Genomic DNA, 20,208 nt, shown 5'->3' with positions numbered 1-20,208 from the left:
TTGAAGGCTCAATATCTCTGCTGGGTTTTCTGGGCATGTAAAGAACACAGTACCAACTTATGAAATTCAGTCACATTAACTGGATGTAGTATGAATGAATGACGAAGGACCTTTAGCTTGGAAGAGTTTCTTCAGCTAAGGATCCAGGCTGACCTAGCAGAGCCCAGTGATGTGGACATACCAAAATATATCCCCCTCCCTCAACTCTCCTCCTAACAGCTCTTGCAGCAGGATAGGGATACAGGCTTCCCGTCACCTTGCAAGAAGCAATCAGGACTGCCACAGTGCCATTCTTATTCTTGGAGAACTGGGATTTAAAGTTGTTTTAAATGCAGGGTTGGTCATGCTTGGCATGACAGAGTGCACCTGCTGCACTCTTCAGTTGCCCAGCCATGTCAGTGGGCTCCCTTGTTTGGAGATTCGCTGGCTGATAGGATGCCCTACCATGAGGTCTGCATGCTCATGCTGGTAGAGCGATTGAGTAATTTGCTGCTCTCTGAGTCTGGCTTTTCAGCTGCTTTATTCACCTCTAGCTTCAGTTCATTTATATTCTCAATTTTCCAATTACACCAGAGGGGAATAAGGTGGACCCAAACTGAAAGAACCAATATGTTTCAGTAGCTGGGACATATCCTGCATGTGCAGCAGTCTTTTCGAGAGCAATGGGGGCTCTTAATGGCAATTACCTCTTGGCTGCAACTGTTGCTGCGAGAGCTGATCATCAGCCTGGGGCCATAGGATCCCTGTGTTTTTGCTCTGAGTGGATACTTCCAGCTTTATCACAACGCTAGTCCTGTGGTCTTTCCAAGTCAGATTTCCTCCTAATTGAGAAGGGCTCTTGCATGCATATCACAGCTTTCTATGCCTGGTGGAAAAATGCCAGCAGACATTAAGCCACTTCATCCTATTTCCCACTTCCCAAACCCTCTGTTTTACCTGCTACCCTGCCGTAGCACTAGGTTTTCTCGTACACGTCACACACAGGTCACATCCAGGCCCCCTTACAGCCTCCGTCCGTGCAACTCCCCACGCATTCCCCATAAAGCCCGTAGCATGTAGCCCAAAGACTATCCTCCAGGGACCCTGCAGTCCCTACTGCTTCTTCCTCTGCCAGAATTGGTGCGGTACCGCAGCTCCCCCGGTTCCGTTACACACAGACACAAAATCACCCCCGCCTCCCCTACCGCGAACACCTCTGGCTTCCAGCGCACCCCTCCGTTCCCTCATCCCCTCCAGCGTCTGTGCAGCCCGCCCCTACCCCTAAGCCTCCCCCTCGGCTTATTCCAGCCCCTACAGGACCACCCCATCAAGCCCCCTGTACCTCCTGCCAGACCCCTGCTCCCCCCGCCTCTGCCCAGCTGTGTCCCCCTGCCCAGCTGTGTCCCCCTGCACAGCTGTGTCCCTCTGCCCAGCTGTGTCCCCCTGCACAGCTGTGTCCCCCTGCACAGCTGTGTCCCTCTGCCCAGCTGTGCCCCCCTGCCCAGCTGTGTCCCCCTGCCCAGCTGTGTCCTCCTGCCCAGCTGTGTCCCCCTGCCTAGCTGTGTACCCCTGCCCAGCTGTGTCCCCCTGCACAGCTGTGTCCCTCTGCCCAGCTGTGTCCCCCTGCACAGCTGTGTCCCCCTGCCCAGCTGTGTCCCTCTGCCCAGATGTGTCCCCCTGCACAGCTGTGTCCCTCTGCCCAGCTGTGTCCCCCTGTGCAGCTGTGTCCCCCTGCCCAGCTGTGTCCCCCTGCCTAGCTGTGTCCCTCTGCCCAGCTGTGTCCCTCTGCCCAGCTGTGTCCCCCTGCCTAGCTGTGTCCCCCTGCCCAGCTGTGTCCCCCTGCGCAGCTGTGTCCTCCTGCCCAGCTGTGTCCCCCTGCCTAGCTGTGTCCCCCTGCCCAGCTGTGTCCCCCTGCGCAGCTGTGTCCTCCTGCCCAGCTGCGTCCACCTGCCTACCTGTGTCCCCCTGCCCAGCTGTGTCCCCCTGCCCAGCTGCGTCCACCTGCCTACCTGTGTCCTCCTGCCCAGCTGCGTCCCCCTGCCCAGCTGTGTCCCCCTGCCCAGCTGTGTCCCCTTGCCCAGCTGCGTCCCCCTGCCCAGCTGTGTCCCCCTGCCTAGCTGTGTCCCCTTGCCCAGCTGTGTCCCCCTGCCCAGCTGTGTCCCTCTGCCCAGATGTGTCCTCCTGCCTAGCTGTGTCCCCCTGCCCAGCTGTGTCCCCCTGCCCAGCTGTGTCTCCTTGCCCAGCTGTGTCCCTCTGCCCAGCTGTGTCCCCCTGCCCAGCTTTGTCCTCCTGCCCAGCTGCGTTCCCCTGCCTAGCTGTGTCCCCCTGCCCAGCTGTGCCCCTCTGCCCAGCTGTGTCCCTCTGCCTCGCTGTGTCCCCCTGCCTAGCTGTGTCCCTCTGCCCAGCTGTGTCCCCCTGCCCAGCTGTGTCCCCCTGCGCAGCTGTGTCCCCCTGCCTAGCTGTGTCCCTCTGCCCAGCTGTGTCCCCCTGCCTAGCTGTCCCCCTGCCCAGCTGTGTCCCCTGCCCAGCTGTGTCCCCCTGCCTAGCTGTGTCCCCCTGCCCAGCTGTGTCCCCCTGCACAGCTGTGCCCTCCTGCACAGCTGTGTCCCCCTGCCCAGCTGCGTCCCCCTGCCCAGCTGTGTCCCCCTGCCCAGCTGTGTCCCCCTTGCCCAGCTGTGTCCCCCTGCCTAGCTGTCCCCCTGCCCAGCTGTGTCCCTCTGCCCAGCTGTGTCCCCCTGCGCAGCTGTGTCCCCCTGCTCAGCTGTGTCCCCCTGCCCAGCTGTGTCCCCCTGCCCAGCTGTGCCCCCCGGGACCGCTCCTCCCGGGCGGCGGGGCGGGCGCGGCCGCGGGAAGGGTTAAGGGCGGGCACATGACAGCGGGCACGGGCTGCCGCGCTCGGCGGGGGCCGCGGCTGCCGCGGGGTAGGCGGGAGCGGAGCGCTGAGCCCCGCGGCGGCGCCGCGCCCCGCCGAGCGTGCCCGCGCCCGGGGGCGTGCGGCGCGGCGCGGCCCCTGCGCTGCCCCGCTCGCCGAGCTGCTCCCGGCCCCGCGCCGCCGGCCCCGGCGGGGACAGGGTGAGTCGGCGGCTCACGGCCTCCGTGTCAGCGCGGGGAGGGCGGAGGAGAAGGGAAAGCAAAACAAACGCTCTTGTGGTGCCGTCAGTTCGCGGTTACTCACCTCGCCGGCCGGTCCGCCGCCGAGATGGGGACGCAGCTCTGTCTGGAAAGACGGGACAGACGCACGCCCGGGAGATTTGTCATCCCGCTGGTGAATAACCGGAGATAGGTACCCGCGGAGGGAGGCTGCGGAGCGGCGCGGGCGGGAAGCCGGGAGCGGCCGGGGGTACCGGCCGGAGTGATGTGCATCCCGCGGAGCTGCCGCGCGGAGGCTCGCGGCTCTGGTGCCGGGCAGTGTCCCGCCCGGGGCTTCCTCTCATCCAGGGACTGTCCCCGTCCGCAAGAGACCAGACGTGTCGTGCTTGGTGAGGTGACAGCTCTCTTCATCTGCCGGCCTGTACATTGCTAGCAACTCCAGCCTCTTAAAAGACTAAATTAATTAACTTTTAGCTGTGCCTTCCTCCCTTGTTCGCTTTTGGCCCCAGTTCATCCTGCTCATGCTTTGATTGCGAGATCTGTGGGATGAGCCGTGGTAGTGATAAGGGTGGCGTTAGTTGTTCCCCGGGCCATCAACCGGGCAACCTATGGTGGCCTCCTGCACGAGGAGTGGTCGTAGCAGGGGCACCAAGTCAGGGCAGGTGTCCGTGGCCCTATACCTCTGCCTCTGGGGACGTTGTTGGTGGTTTTCTATGTCCTGCATGGACTGAAGATATCACCACTGCTGACACGGCAGCATTAGCAGTTGTGCCTGCACTCCTGGAAAGTTCCAAGTCACTAGAGGCAAAGTGAACAAGGCAGCATTGAGAGTAAAAGGTGCACGAAAGGCTTGCAGAAACCTTTGTTTGATAGGTAAGGATGCTGTGGCTACTGATGGCATGTCAGAAAGCTTGCTCAGATTCAGGTACTCTGTGCTGACTGATCTATATTGGGTTTTTCAAGCACCTTGTCTGAAGGCTGTAGCTAGCCCTGCTGAGAATAAGTTTGCTCCTGGAAAGCTCATGCTATTCATTTGGTGCAACCACTTGCAGTAGCACCACTCTGATATTTAAGGTTCTAGTAGAGAGGAAGCTTATGAGATCTTAACAATCTATTATTATTAACATAATAAACTTGAGAAGGTTTCTCTGGCAGGCTGGCAAGAATGGTAACTACACTAGGATATACATCATCCTGTCCACTGATAATGGCTGCTCTCTTGGTGGCATTTGCAGCAGTATCAGTGACTGTGCTCTGCTCTGTGTTTGTACAGTCCCTTGCACAAAGGCATTCCTTTCTGTGACTAATCTTCCTAGGAATTATAGTGATGCAAGTAATAAGTAATTAGTAGATTTCATTAGACTAGCTCTGAGAAACTCAATCATATTTGGGGCCTGGTTGCCTTGAGTGCTGTGGAAGATCTTTAGCTATCATTTACCTTGTTTGTTTATGCTGTATCATTCTGATGATGCTCAAGAACTAAGAACCTTCAGCTTGTGTGAACTTTTCTAGTTTTCCTTGGCTGAAAACCAGGACCTTAGAAAAATGTGATATTTTCAGACTACTTGCAGTTTGGAATGAAGACCCCTGTGGTACTTCAAGAATACTACTGTGAAGAAATGGATACAAATTATCAAAACAGTGGATGCTAATTTGATATATTTATTATTCTCAGTAGTGAGTGAGTTCTGAGATGCTGGGAGACATGGAGGGTGGGGAAGATGTTCTATATAAATTGAGAGAAAAGCTTATTTTTAGCCCCAGTTTTGAAAGCACATTGTCTTCCTTTATTGCAGTTGGAATTCTTAATGTACCTATTATTCCAAGCGTAATTTCAAACTCTCAGTTATTATTTCTTGCCTAGTTAAATCTCTATGTGGTTTTCCTTTTCAATGAGAATTTATTGCTGTGCTCTGTTCTGCAAACTAGAGCAAGATAACTGTACAAAAACTGTAGCACTTCCTATGCATGTGTGCTCTATTTAGAAAATCATGGTGGCTTGCACCTGTATAAGGTTTTGTCTTTCTCACAAGCAGTTGTGACACACAAAAACCTCAGGAGTCAGTGAGGCTCAGGTGAAGCATCCCTATAGCTTTTGGTGCCTGTTCCTTCCCCCTCTCCATCACAGTCCTGTGCACCCAGACTGGCTCATCATGTGTGATGCCAATACTTCTGAGTATTTTACTGTGGTGCCACTGAAAGATGATGCTCCAGAAACCATGGCCATGCATAGATGGAAGGGCTGATAGGGGAGAATAGAGCTCAAAGGGTAGGTAGACACTTTGGGTGGCCATGTTGTTGCTCAGCCCTGGGAGGAAGTAAATTTTTCCCTGGAATTGTGCCAAGGAAATTGTTGAGGGGAACATGGTGAGAGTATTGGTTATCCATATTCATATTTGGGATGAGGGCAGGCACTCACAGTCTTGGAATGCACAGTCCTAGAGGAGGGGGTTATGGTTCATGTTTGATTTCTGTGGTGTCTGGTAGCTGTTGCAGAGGTGAGATGTGTCCAGTGGAAAAATAGAAGGTTGAGTGCCTTGTCTTTCAGTCTTCTCCTTTGTGATAGTGCTTGCTACACTGCATGCAAAGTGCCAGTGTCTAATAACTACTTCCATGAAAGCATCTCCTGAGCTGGATTTACTATTCCTTAAACTGATCTCTGCTTCTGTTGAAATTGAAAAGTACTTTACCTCTCCTTTCAGTGGGTGAAGCAGTTAGCCAACTCTGATTAAAGCTCTCAAAACTGCACTGGAAAGGTAGACGATATAGCATACTGTGCTACAGACATAGATTTGTGAATTATTCTTTTGTTTCACCTTCTCAAGGAGTAGTGTTTGGATTTTCCAAGGCTTTGGTTCAGCTTGAATTTAAATTTTATTTTGATGGAAGTCAATTTATGAGTCATTGCTATGGATTTTGAGCACTTATGTTGTCATAATGTTATTGATGCAAAGTCAGAAGTTTGAGTAATGTCAGTTTAGGAAAAAAGAGACTTTAAAAGCAGTGGACGTAAGTGGTTTTTTGGCATATGTGGGGGCACAAAAAGGTCACTATAGTATCTTACTGATGGACAGAAACATTGCATTCAAAGATGGAAAGTGCTTCTGTTCCTTCAATAGAACAAAGTAATTTGTCAGTACAGACAATCCGTTTCAGCTTGTTATTATTTCTGTGGGTTTTTTTATTTGTTTGTTGGGGGGATTTTTGTGTTTTAACTTAGGATGTAAAATTTGAGCCATACTCAGGATTGCAAAGCTTATTTCTAAATAAGCCATTGTATTTGGTGCTGTACTCTCACAATTTCCGAGATCACTTTGATTAGAAGTGTATGGGGTTTTACTATTATGGGTAGCTGTTTATGGATTTCATGCAAAAGATAGTTAGACTTTTAGAAAGTAATTCATGCCCTAATTTAATTATTTATATATTATTTAATGCACCTCTAGATAATCTGGTGCTTTGGTCTCATTCAGTTTGGCCACTAATATGAGAAGATCCTGATTTCTTGATGGAAATTGATATTAAAATTCCACAAAATAATACTTTTTAAAATGAGAAGACTTATGCTCTCCAAGGTGCTTTAACATTTTAAAGGGCTAATATATTCATTTGCATGTCAATGTAATGTTATACATTTTCATGATAGAATCAGAATGGAGACTAAAGGGAGAAAATGCAGAAGAATGGCTCAACACGTTTCTACTCTCATAAAAAAATTGATTTGTTTCTGCTTGCGGGTCAATTAGTTCAAAAAACAGTTTGCTAACATGAGAAAGGAAGTTATTAGTCCAGAGGCCTTTCTTCAAGTGTAAAAACCACAACAGTAAGAAATGAGAAAGATGATAGTAGAGAAAACTGTAATTCCTTGTAAGATATAATGTTGTTAGAGAAGAATAGCACAGGACACCAGCATTATAACAACACAAGTTGTATATCAACCTTACTTTTATAAGCCTTGCAGATCTGTGTAACCTATGTAGAAAAATTCTGTTGATTAAACTAAAGGTGCTTTTGTTGAGTAAAGCAAATGCTTTCAGTATGTTATAATCGTCTCTTAATTATATTTGTACTAATGTAGTTAAAATTGCAGACAAGAACTACAGGGAAGAATGGTTTTTCTTTGTAGCCAATCTATGGTGATATGGTATAAACCCTTGCCAGCAAAACTTGCCCTTTTTTTTTTTTTTTTTTTTTTTATTTTTGTATATCTTTCTCTAAATACTTGGTCACCTGTGTTAAGGTAAGGGACTTTCTGCTTTTAAAACAAACTCTGAGAATTTAAGAACATTCAGCTCTCCTTGTCCTTGGCTGACTTCACTGGAGAGAGTGATTTATGCTTCACCCAGGCACAAAAATAAGTAAAACTGATTTTTATTGTTGTACTTTGCAATTTTTATTTGCACAACATAAAAATGTAACAATTAAAAATAGTATGTAGAATAAGACTTTCATGACCATTTAAGTGTGGTTAAGGCATACCTCTCCTAGTTAGAGATTTTGCTCTTGCCTTTGAAGATAACATGCTTAAGCCTTTAATTTTTAGTGAGTTTTACCTGGAAATTGTGCGTGAATACCTATTTGTAGATATCTCTGTAGGCATTTAGATGACTTTCAGTCTAGAAGTGTGCTGTGAATGCAGTTTTGTGAAATAAACAGGATGCTTTGTGTTTTTTGTCTGTTCACAGATGGAGAAAATGGAGACATTGCAGAATCAGAGTAAGCAAAGGTTTAAGTATGAAGGTTTTATATTAAATTCAGTGATGAATATTCTGGTTGGAATCTTACTGTCTTCAGTGTTGAGTATTTTGAGCTGAATATAAAGTTATAGCTTAGTGTTTTGCTGCAAGGAGACCATAACACTTCATTAAAACCTTAATGGGTATATGAATGAAAACCATGATTGAAGCCATACTTCAGTTTTGTTGCTGTCAACTTAATTTGTTTATATGAACAAGTTAATTAGGCACTGAGTCTATGATTGAACAAACTGCTTAAACATGTGCTTAATGCTTAACAGATGAACCTAGTGATGAAAATTGGACCTAAGCTGTTCAGTTGCATTAGGGCTGAAGTTATTCCTCATCTGTATATCTTAGCCCAGTGACTTACAAATGCTGCTTTTGCCTAAAAATCTTTTCTATGTCAGGAAATTTTTAGATCTACTTGATTCTGCCTTGGAGAAGGTTGTGGCTGAGATGATCTCTCAAACCCTTTACCAGTCTTGTCTTCTAAGATTTAAATAATAGGAAAACATAAGTGACGAAAAGTCAGTGTTCAAAAATTATTGGTATAACTGGAAAGATATCCTTGAAGATTTGCTACTATGTGATTATATTTAAATTATAGCATACCTATAGGCTTATAATAAGCATTCAGTTTCAAAGTGATTACAGTTGTGTTTATAAATGCTTCTGTGCTGTGCTTTCCTCTGTTGTGAAGTGCCACAGAGTTTGAGGGACCACAGAGACTTTTCTGTGATTTCACAATTTTCTCTTCATGTTGTTTTATGCATGTCTTTTACAATGTGACCTGCTACTTTTCTGTTTTGTCAATATCTATATGGTGCTTCCCTAGTGCAGGTGCTTTTCAGCATAGACTGAGGAGATGGCAGAAAAATTTGCAATAGATTAGTTCATCCTAATGACAATTCCCTGTCAGAGTTCTTTTCCGGCTGCCTTATTGTACTTGGTCAGCATTCACTTAATGTCATGGCTTATTTAGAGAATGTGAAGGCAGCTGACCTTATTACAAACTTCAGTTTTTTGAAGAGTGGAGAAAGGTAAAAAAAGTTTTCTTTGTGTCAGAGCTTAAGTCATGGCTTGGCTTTATTCTTTCTTCCTGAGAGACCATATAGAGCTTGTACTTTGTTCCTTGTAACCAGTAAAGTCACAAAATTAATAGTCATGTGCAGTCCTCTTTCATCTGTTACTTACTACAATATAATTTGGTTTTATTTATGTATTTTTTTTAAACAGGTGTAATATACAGTGGATTTCTCACTGACTTTAGATTGATATCAGTCATAGCTATGGGTCTGTAAAAACACACTTTGATTGCATTAACTTTTTAAAAAGTAGTGGGAGGTGATATAGTATGAGGCATTGGACAGCAGGTATTCCTCAGGGACCTAGGATCAGCTGTGGACAGTGGATCTCATCAATCAGACTTCATGCAGGAGCACCCTGCCCATCTTCAAATAGCAGCACCCCAATCCCAGCTACTGGAAACTTGCCTGCCAGCCTGCACTTGGAGGAGGGATAGCTCCTCAGAGCAGCACCATTGACAGTCCTATTCACTCCCCTGCCCTAAATTCCAAGAAATGTGTGGTTACAAATGAGAATGACCTGTTATTACAAGTCCCAAATCCCCAGAACTGCCAGTCCCACAGTTTTTAAAGCCAAAACAGCAAGAATTTTCAAACACTTTCAAAACTTCAAAACTTTCAAACTTTTCAAAACTTCATGCTGAGATGAAGATAATAATAATTTTTAGTGTCATCAGTAAAAGCAATTTTTTCCAATAGTACATACGCAGATCATATTGATTTAAGCAGATAGGAGCCAGTCACTTCTTTACCATTCTTTTCCTACAAAGGAAGAGACGCTGCAACAAGATGCCTTGATATTTTCCACAAAATAAACTCATAATTTGATTATGTTCAGGGACTTTGTATTGCACAGCATTTGCCTGGAATCATTGAGTTGTCCTAAGATTCTTTATAAATAACCTTTTGACTCAACAAATCCAGAGAGTATTTTTATGTTCTGTGGCACCACATAAAAATGAGAATTTTGTCAGTGCTATCAGGAATACTCCCTGGATGCATGAACACACCTTTCCACTGGTGAGTAACTGCTGCTTACTGATGAAAGCAGCAATAGTCATGCTTTTTCAAGGTGTCTAGGCTGGACGTGCTGTAGAGTGCTTTGTCTTGACCATAGATTTGCAATGCACTTCTTGAAATCACTGTTTATGCAGTAGAAATTAATGATGCATAACTGCCACAAAATTTGGAGTCTGGTTCTCTGTGAGTAAGTGCTTTTGCATCAGATGAAAATGTACTTGACTGTCTGCTTTTGAGTCTTAGAAGTCAAAATGGAACATTTAAGTTTACAATACTTCTTGACTCTGGTCATGCTGGAGATGGGGATACTCCTTTGGAGAAATTTTTAATCTTATTTTCAAAATTTAATGTACATAGACATGAGAATTTAATGTATAGGAAATAATTAAATGGTTTAAAATGAAATAAATTAAATAAATGAAAATATCCAAGTGAAAGTGGAGAAAAGGAGAGAGACTTCCCATTTTATTACAAGTGTGTTGCTTCTCTCAAGTTCCTGTTTTTCTTCACTATTTCCATTTGAAAATTTAGGAAGTCTGTCCCTCTTCAGCAAGGCTTGCAAACTTGAACCAGTATCATTCCAGAGCTAGTTGAAAGTTAACTGCATGTTGAGTGCTCTGCTGAGTCAGACTGGTGGTAATACATATACATATTCATTGCGTGACCTCTGGGATCACTCATCTGGTGCTCAAAGTGGTGGAGGTGGTGGGTGTAATCCACAGCACAGAGTGGAAAAAGGACTCCCCACTCTTTCACTTCAGGCAGGGCCTGATTCTCGCTGTCTTCAAAATGATATGTCTGAAAACTGAGAATCCATACGGAGATCTTTAAAGTAGCCCTACATAATAGCTAATCCACCTACAGTGTGTGTTGTAGAGCAGCATGGGAAGGTGAAGAGAGCATCAGCCAGTTCAGTCTCCCTGGTTTGTGGATTTTGAACTGGTATTTTTATCTGCTGTGCCCAATTGCTCTGTCCTAGATGCTGTCAATTCTGCCTTTCCTTCTTGGTCTGATTAGCACATGTGTAATATAGTCCACTTTTTTGGTAGAATAGCAAGTAGAAAATTCAGCTGATTGGCTGGCATTAGGAAAGATTATGTATAAACACTGTGGACATGGTAAAATACTGTGGACTTCAGATGCCACCTCTGGTCTTCAATATCTCTCATCAATGCAGCTCTTTGGGCAGATTGTTTTGTTATGAAAAATAATACAATTTTAAAATGCCAGCTTTTAACTGAATATTCTATTAAGAAAGTAATTTATTTTAAGGTATGTACATTTCAAACTGTTCAAATTAGAACTGTGATCTAGTGTAGTTATGTCCAAAAGTTACGTATTCAGGGATTTAATACCAGCCTATCTATACTTTATGCACATCTGAATAGTAATTTTGTTTTCTAGGAAGTCTAGTAGCTGTTCTTATTGCTTGTCTTGTTCATTCCTATGTGCAGACAATGGATTTGTGAGTGTGAGCTGGACTATGTTCAGACGTATCTTGAGTATTCTCGTGTTTCATGTTGTGATAAAAATCTCAAATCTTTCTGAAAACAGCACATACTTTCTGAAAGCACCAGTATTTTCAACACTTCTATTTGTTTTTTATATTGAGTCAATGAAAAGGTATATTTGAAATTCATGGAGAAATATTAAAAATAAACATATTTTTGCTGGTCTAGGTAGTTGCAGGAGGTAGCTGTGGGAATAATTAGGGAGCCCACTTTTGATTTTTCCCTCAGCATTATTGGTGAACACTATGGGAGGGAGGATCCAGCTCGGGATCTGAATCACAGAGGTCATGCTTAACGTGTTATGACAATTCATTCAAAGTTTAGGAGTAATAAAATATAGTGCAGTCTTAAAGCAACCTGGATTTGGCTGATGAAGAATTTTTACTGATGCTGACATGCTGTTAGTGACATCAGTGCAGCTGCAGCACCTCCAGCCACTGCACTCACAACCTGGTGGAGAAGTCTAACGTGGACAGGGAGAGGGGAAAGGCAGCCAGAAAAACTGGGTTTTGGTCTTCCTGTGATTGTGGTTTGAGCTGATGTGTCTGGCAGGATTTTCAGTAATTGTAAGCATCTCACAGTTGTTAGTGCCTTAGCTATCTCCTTGCATCCCTGTTCTCCCTGGCAGCAGGTGACACTGCACGCAGGGGGAGTTCAAGCCTCAAGCCTTGAAACCAGTCTGGCCTTTTGTTCCATCTTGACAGCTCTACTAAAACCAGTGCAGTCAGCATGTGGGTGTTTGATGGAGACTGTGTTACAGTTGTGAAGATATGAAATAAATGTACCTGAAATGGAGCTTGAGGGAGCAAATCTGGATGTTTGCTCCCAGATGGGGAATGTCAATAAAAAATACAGAAACTTGTGCAGATAGGCATGGACACACTTTGTTGTCCTTTTCCAGGCATTGAAAAGACAGCTGTCATCTTTAATTTCTGAGGTTTTCTGTAGTGTTGTTTATTCCTTGACATTCTGTATTTTATTTTCTGCTTTCTTGCAAATGTGACTGTAAATTTTTTTTTTTTTTAATGGTAAAATGAGTCAATTAGCTCATTTGTTCATGTGTAAGATGAACTTGTTTTCTGTTAGAGATCATTAGGGCTCTTTCTTATCCTGGAAATAGGTGACATACCATTACATCTTGATATTTGATTTGATTTGATTTTCCCTTTAGAGACTCTGGAAGAAGAAACAGCTCCAGTGCTACTAAGCTGTGTGAGAACTGTGAACTTGGTCAGTGAGGATAATTTGCTTCCAGTTGCCAAAAGAGCCTTGTTTCACTTTTGAACAATAACCCACAGGTCTGTGAGGAGTGTTATGTGCTGAAGTGTTAATCAGTAAGCAGCTTGAGCCACACTTGAAATCTCTTTAACATACTTATTTTGCTCTCTAGTACTTTTGTTTTTTATGTGTCAGTTGGCGCAGTCTGAAAAAAAGACAGTCATCAGTATTCTGTGCAGTTCCTTATGCACAAATCTTACTCAATACTCTCTTTTTTTAGTTATTTTCTGTAATCAATAACTAGGCAGTTTTAAAGCCTGGTTATTGATGATATTTAAGTATAAAAATGTAAGTGACAATGATCTCATTTTTATACAGCTTGGCACATTTTTCAGCTTTGCACATCTTTTGGTGGCCTTGATATGCTTGAAAAAACAACATCAATGCACGGAATGCATTGGCATTGCAGCTCTGGTAGTTGTTTCTGGAAATCCTTTCTGAAGACAATAAGGATGGGCCTTGGTGATTTCTCTTGTCTAGGACTTTTCAAAATGGTACAACTATGAATATAAGAATCCTTGAGTTTAAATCAAAAATTAGTTTTAGGAGCTGGATGACCTGGTTGGGCTTGAACAGGTTCACTGCTGCTGTTGGTATGCCTCTCCTAGAATGTGCAAGAAGTTTACTTAACTTTTATTTAAAAGCTAGTGCACAGATTCCTGTTGCAAGACATTCCTTTGGAGTGCTTATTTCAGGCTTATTTCTTTTCTCCCCTATCTTTCATATTTCAGGCATGGTTCATCTCCTGAACACAAATGATGTTCAGGCAACACTTAAACAGAATTGATGGATGGGAGGAAATTATTTACATTGATTCTTTACTTTTGCAGTCTTTATCTTAAAATTTCAGAATTCTGTTTGAGAACAAAATGTTGAAGAAAACAAAAAAGCTGGAGATGCCAAAATTCATATTGGTCTATGTGTTATAAAGGCCCCAGGCAACTTATAAAGGCCCCTGAAGAGTCTAAGGCTTAATGCCAAAAAGGAGCTACTTTACACAAGAACTGTAAAGGCACTCAAGAGTATTAGGCATGTTGCCAACAGTTTCCCATTCTGTGTTGAGTGTATTTTAACTTCTCTCATACTGTGTCTTATACCCTTTACCCTCCACTTTGTGGACTCAGACAGTGAGATTTAAAATTAATGGCAGCAATCCAAAATGCAGTATAGTGAAGGTGCTGGTTTTAAGTAAGGCTCACCTTTCTTTGATTTTCCTAGACCAAATATTATTCTTTCTGATTGGAGCAAACCCAAAAAAGGAGATAGGGTGTATTAATCAATAGGTTTCTGATGCTTCTTTTCACTATGATGACAGCTTGTGGTTTTCCTCCATTGTCACTGATGCTTATTTATGTCATCCTAAAATTGGCTAATGAGTTCTGTATTCTCCAACTCTACAGAGAGGAAAATCTGATGCCTCAGGTCATTAAAAGAAAACCTAACCAGATCAAACTATTATATTTTCACTTTACTCCAAGAATCTTCAACTCTAGTTAATGATTTTTCAGTTTTGTTTTATCACCAGGAGATGGCACTAATAAAATCTGTTTTCATACGGAGAGATGTATGTTTCAGCCACCCTTATAGAGGAAATTAGCAATAAAAATCCAGTTAAATATGAAAATTCTGGAAGTTTTGTACCTGAAAATTACTGAAAACTGTATTGAGGCCACCTGCTCCTCTGGGTGAATGAAGATCTCACTATTTTGGTATGAATTTCCTGTGCCTCTATTATTTTTTTTGGCAAATTTTGGAAAAGTTATTTTTTCATTTATAAAGTGATTTGAGATCTCAACATAAAATGCAATTTATTGATGTCAAGCACAAAATTAATTTTAGAGCTGGGCATGCACCTATAGAGATGGAACATAGAAGTTGTCTATGCCTTTTCATAGAGGAGCAGGCTGTGAAAAAACTGTCCCATACACACTTCAGTATAGAAGTGTGCAAATACTAAATTTTGAAGTTTATTTTGTGTTTTGTCATATTTCTATTGTGTTCTTTCAGAAAGTATATTGTCTTTCCTAGCAGTACTGTAACATGCCCTTCACCATGGTGATGTGTTTATTTGGTCCCTACTGCTTCAGACCTATTAGATGGTGCTGAACAGGAAGAAAATCCACAGTTTGCTTTGGTTTAACTACTCTGTCCTACCACTCAACCACAGAAAACAATGAGAAGAGAAGCTGCTCTTCTGGCAACTATTCTATACATAAAATGTAGTTATCTTTAATTTGCTTTCAGGGAACTCATACAGCTGTAAATGCATGGAACACTCCTGCAAGGAGTTCCATGTTTGACTTTGCTTGGACAATAAACTGCTTAACATGTACCTGACCTGTTTCTGACTGGGTTATAAACAGCTTGCATATGTCCCTTTGTCCATGTTTCTGTTCCTTTTTTACCTTCCAGGCTAAATTTCATCTCAGGCCACTAAGGTATTTGCAGGCATGTTACCTTATACTTCAACTAGTGAAGAATTTCTTTCGCTGCTAGTGGTAAGGGTATGCACCATTTTTTCAGCAGACTTGAGATACCATCTCAATATGTGCTGAGTGCAGTAGAAGGTGCACTAGGCATGAAATACAGTAATAAAGATATGTATTTAACTGTCATATTTGTGGGGCCAAGTCAAATACTTCCATTTTGTACCAATGTTTGTTAAATTCTGCTTTTGACACAAGCATGGCTTTCTGTTGTTTCATAGACATTTTTTGTAGAGATTCAGAATGGTTTAGGTGCCACTGGGCCACATATGCTGTTGAAGCTGATTAGGTGTTGGATTTTTCCAGAAGTCAGAAATCAGCTCAATAATCTCCACAGAATGTGGGGGACCAGATGTTCCCCCAGAAGGGGATGTAAAGAACACATCTCACACGAAATGCAGGAGGGCCTGTGGCAGGAGTAGGGAATGTGCTTTTTTCTTTTTTGAGCCTTTGCCTCAGTCTTGTGACACAGCTGAATACATAGGCCCTTGTGGGAAAAAAAAACAAACAACAAAACAAAACCCAAAAAAACCCCAAGCAAACAAACCACATGTTCAGGCAATAATCTCTGGTTACAGCTCTAAATATATGAAATGGAACTTGAGATAAAAATCTCATTTCATTGAGGTTTCATGTAGTCAATTCTACAGATACTATATGGTTGATAAAAATCAGTGGTTTAAGTGTTTTTTCCCTGGGCTTTTTAGAGAAGTCTATCCCTGTTTAGTCTAACCATTTGACACATTTTTAGTGTGGTGGCTGTGTGGGGGGTTAGTTGCTTGCTGAAGTTAAATCATGACACTTTATTAGAGGTTTCAAATGATGAGAGGAGAGCCTGTCTATAGTGCATTATTATGCTTTAACGAGCAGAGGCCGCCAGCTCCTCAGGTTTTTCTGCTTAGTGAGGAGAGTACCAAGCTGAGAGGTCAGTAGAAGAGACATGCCTTTCCCAGCTTTAATTATTACAACAAAACAGTTGCTGCATAGCATTTCCCCTGCAAAATCTCTGGAGAGAATTTTGACCTGACAGGTTTCCCTGGAAGTGTTCACATGGCAGGGCTGTTTTGTCCAAGCAGCATCTCCAGGGCACAAATCTTCTGTTGGTGCTTGGCATGGTTGAACTTCAGCCGGTGAGAAGTATTGGCATCCTGGCTGACCCATGGTAGCTGTGTGCAATAGTGAGGGAGCTCTGGCTTTCCCTCTCTACTTTCCCCTTCCAAATGTGCCCAAAAGCCTGATGAATTTAGTCCCCTGAAATGATAATGAGTCAGGCTTTAGTCAAATTCCTGCTGAAAACAACGGTGCACCCAGAAATTTATATTTGGGCTCTAGTAAGGGATTTCTTTGCATGTTGATGTAACTTATCTGCATTGTCAGAATTGTTCTACAGGGCTTCTTGTGGCTTTGAGGGTAACTTGATAGGGTAAAATGCTATTTTCTTTCTGAAGGCATTTCTTTGTGTTCAGAAAAGGTTGCTCTGTCTGACTCTACCTTGGTACTGTTCATTTTTTAGTGAAATTCAGCCTTAAAAGTTATTACATTTAATTGAGATGAATAGGAAGAAGAATATATATTTAAACAATTGTGAATGGATGTAGTACCTGGTATACCTGGTTGTTGTATTGTACTTAATAATTTATTTAGTTGTTTTGCACTGGGTGATTGGAATTTGCACTGGGTTGTTTTTATGTTGCACTAAGTGGTTTGTATCACATAATTTCTTCCTCACACCCTTTCCGCTCTCTTCCAAAGTCCCAGTGTTTTTCGCTCCCCAAGTTACTGCCTCCCCTCACCCTCCCATCACTTGTATTCCTTTGGCTGTGGCCCCTCTCCTCTGCCCCCCTTCCCCGGGTTTAAAATCTCCCACTGCAAGACCCTAGATCTCTTTTCCTCTCTTTGCTTCCCTTGGACTTCCTTGGAGTGGTTCCACAATAAATTGGGACTATCGTCCTGAGAGGAAAGAGCGCTTCCAGTCTTTTAGTTTTGTCCTTGTGAGATTGAGAGGGACTGGGGGTCTAGAGCTAGCTGGATCGAACCCCAAAGGCCCCGGGATCAATCTTACACCTGGCAATCACATACTTTTCCATTTTTACTTCCTTTCAGTGTCCATCCCTTTCCCCTCTAAATTCAAACAAACCAAATGATAATAGAAGATGTGCTTTACTACTTCTATCCAGTCTGTATCTCATCTGCAAGGAAATAAACTCCATCAGATTAAAATTTCTCTCCTACTAAAGAAGCCATATTTAGGCATATTATAAGCCATTATAATGTGGGATATTATATCCCCATTATATATATCCCCATATATAAGTGGGATAATACTCTTTCCCTGCAGTTTCCCTGAAGGAATTGCTATCATTTGCAGGAGAATCCAGGTCTTTCTGCCTTTACAAATATTTTTTTGATGATTCTTACCTATTTAGTAAAAGGACTTTACAGAATTGAAATTTGAAGGTTTGATTACTGAAATATTTACCAGTAGATTAAACACAGTAGATTAAAAAGAACCAGTAGATTAAAATTTTCAGCATGGCTAAAAAACCACTGGCAGACTGAAAATGGCAAATGTCTACTGGAAAGGCAAGTTTCAAAGTCACTTTGCCCCAAAGCCCCAAAATGTTCTCCTTTTCCTATTGATTGAAGATAATCTGGAAAATGTAAATCATTAAATTTAGGAGATTTTCTTTGTCTGTGGTCCATATCTGGTTTAGCCCTACTAAATAGTACTAAGAAGGTTTTGAAAATGGAATCTCCATGCAATGTCTGATCCAGTTCTCCAGTTGCTAGTGGAGGTAACAGTTGCTAATACTGATGGAGAATGCTGGTTGGCCTTTAGAAAATAGATATGCCAAGCCCTATATAATTTTTCTAAATTAAGGTGTTACAAAATTAGGATAGATAACGTAACTAGAGAAGGGACTAGAGCTAGATGTTAAGTAGAGACAACATAAAAAAGAGAAGAGTAAAAGCAGTAAGAAGGGAAATAAAAATGTTTATTCAGAAATGCTGTATATATATCTATATATACATGGTCTATATAGACCATATATATATATGGTCTATATATATAGAGTTCTTGCTGGCAGCCAGTGCAGGGCTTTGGTGCAGTGGGGCATGGTCCTTCCCAGTAATTTGCAAAGTCTTTGTGTCTCTTTCCCCTGAGATGTGACTTTCTGTCCACCCACAGCTATGCTTTTGCCTCATCCTGGCCCTGTGTTGTACCCTGCAATCTCTCCAGCCCACTCTCCTCCACTAGCCCAGCAGTTGCCAAAAGCTGCCCACCCTGGCTGACCTTGGGGCTATCCCATATGAAAGGAGCTCATGGAACCAGGAACATGCTGCTTGGGTCAAGCTGTCCCTTCCTTGCATTTTCAGCAACTGTGAGAGGACCTTGAAAGCATGTTGGGAATGTTTCTTTCTTCAAGACAGAAGAAATATTGTCATGTCATCTCCAAAAAAAGGTTCCCAAAAGGTTTTAAGTTCCCCTTCAGAGAGGGTTTTTTTAGGCTGGATAATGTTTTATTAACATTATAATTTATTCAGGTTTTCATGGTTATGAACATCAAGAGTGATGATTTCATATGAGCATGGGAAATTGTACAGGTTTTTCTGTTAAGGTAGTATTTAGTACTGACTGAACTGAAGATAGAAAAACAGAAATGAAAAAGTTCTCTTGTCTGTTTTTTCTGCCCTAGTATCCTCAAATCTTGGGATTTTGATGGAAGATGTTTCTCTTTATTGGACTTGAATGTCTATTTTCATTAATGTTACTTCAGTACTTTCAACTAGTGTTATATTCTCCTTTTGCACAAAAAAAGTTACCTTTACTTTACAGTTAAGAAATGCAGTTTGTCTTGGTTTGTCTACAGTCTGTCTGTTTCTGGGACTTGAGTGAGATTTGGGCAGTGTAAAGGCCTTGGGTTTACCAACAGTTTTCCTATGAACATTTTGGAAATATCGTAAGTACATGTTTAAAGAAGGAAAAAGAATTCTCTGTATGCAGTTAAGTGGTTTTTGCTTAGAAAGTTAAAAAGAAAATAGGTACTCTTACTAAAATGGCAGTTGAGAAAACCAGAATAAATTTATAATTCTTGCTTTATTCAAATACCATTATAATATGACAGGCAGTCATCATCATTGCTAACACCATTTTGGCAGCTAAATACAGTTCTTAATTGTATAACATATACTTTAACATGCTTGCTCTGTCCTCCTGAGACATTTTTAATGGCTTATTTCAGAGTTCAGTTGTAGCATATTTTACCTAGATTGAACTTGCATTTGTTGTATACTACTGTTTGAACATTTGTTAATAAATCTGTAGTTGGCTGTCAAGTTCCAGCTAACCAAACTATAATTGGCCTGTCAATCAGTATTCACAAATAAATGTTGTTCATAAAAAAACTACTGACCCAGCATTGATGTCAATTAATTAGCGAATTATATCTTCTAACACAATCCACTGTTTCTTATGAATGTTTTGACACTTTCGACACTAAGAGAGGACTGCTTGGATAATTATTTGCATAAAAAAGTAGCTATAAGTTTAGTTGAATTTCAAATACGAGGAAATGTTTAAAAAACTTTTAGTAATACAACAGAAATGCTGTTCATCTTGGGACCTCAAGACAGCTTGATGGAAGATGGGCTGGCCATGATGTACCTTCCCTGGATTGTTAATGCTGCTCCATGACTTTGCTTTGTCCAGAGAGGAGGAAAGCTGGTGTGTTTCACCTGCTTAAACTAAACTGAGATTCTTGCTAGATTTGCTGCACCACCAGGAGTGGCTTTCTATGTTGACTTCTCACGTGTCTGTACCTTTAGTAACTTGCACTACTTTCTCAACTACTTCCCGTCCTTGGTGTGAAATGTGGTTACACATCCTAGTTCCTTGTGAAAAGCCATTTATTTTTGAATGTATCATGTGTGTTCACAAGAGAACATTGAAATTTGTGCTGTGAGTATTTGTCTCTGAAATTATTAGGTTCATGTGATGGGAATATTGTTTCTGTTGAAG

The 20,208-nt window shown here is 42.4% G+C and overlaps 1 protein-coding gene across 2 annotated transcripts in view; it reads left to right on the top strand.

The window, feature by feature from the left end:
- Positions 1 to 2,982: 2,982 nt before the first annotated feature.
- Positions 2,983 to 20,208, top strand: part of GLIS3 (GLIS family zinc finger 3) — a 151,269-nt gene continuing 134,043 nt past the window's right edge. Inside the window, exons 1-2 of one of the 2 annotated variants that reach the window (XM_031507261.2) lie at positions 2,988 to 3,051; positions 7,755 to 7,785. In XM_031507261.2, coding sequence (XP_031363121.2) covers positions 7,755 to 7,785 — 31 coding nt within the window. In that variant the 5' untranslated portion in view covers positions 2,988 to 3,051. Of the gene's footprint in view, positions 3,052 to 7,754; positions 7,786 to 20,208 lie in introns of both variants that reach the window. The other variant, XM_077790044.1, reaches the window with a different exon arrangement.

The sequence above is a fragment of the Lonchura striata genome, chromosome Z, assembly GCF_046129695.1.
Source record: "Lonchura striata isolate bLonStr1 chromosome Z, bLonStr1.mat, whole genome shotgun sequence".
NCBI classification, from domain to species: domain Eukaryota; kingdom Metazoa; phylum Chordata; class Aves; order Passeriformes; family Estrildidae; genus Lonchura; species Lonchura striata.
Note: the sequence above shows the minus strand (reverse complement) of the source record. Positions and strands in the feature narration are given on the sequence as shown.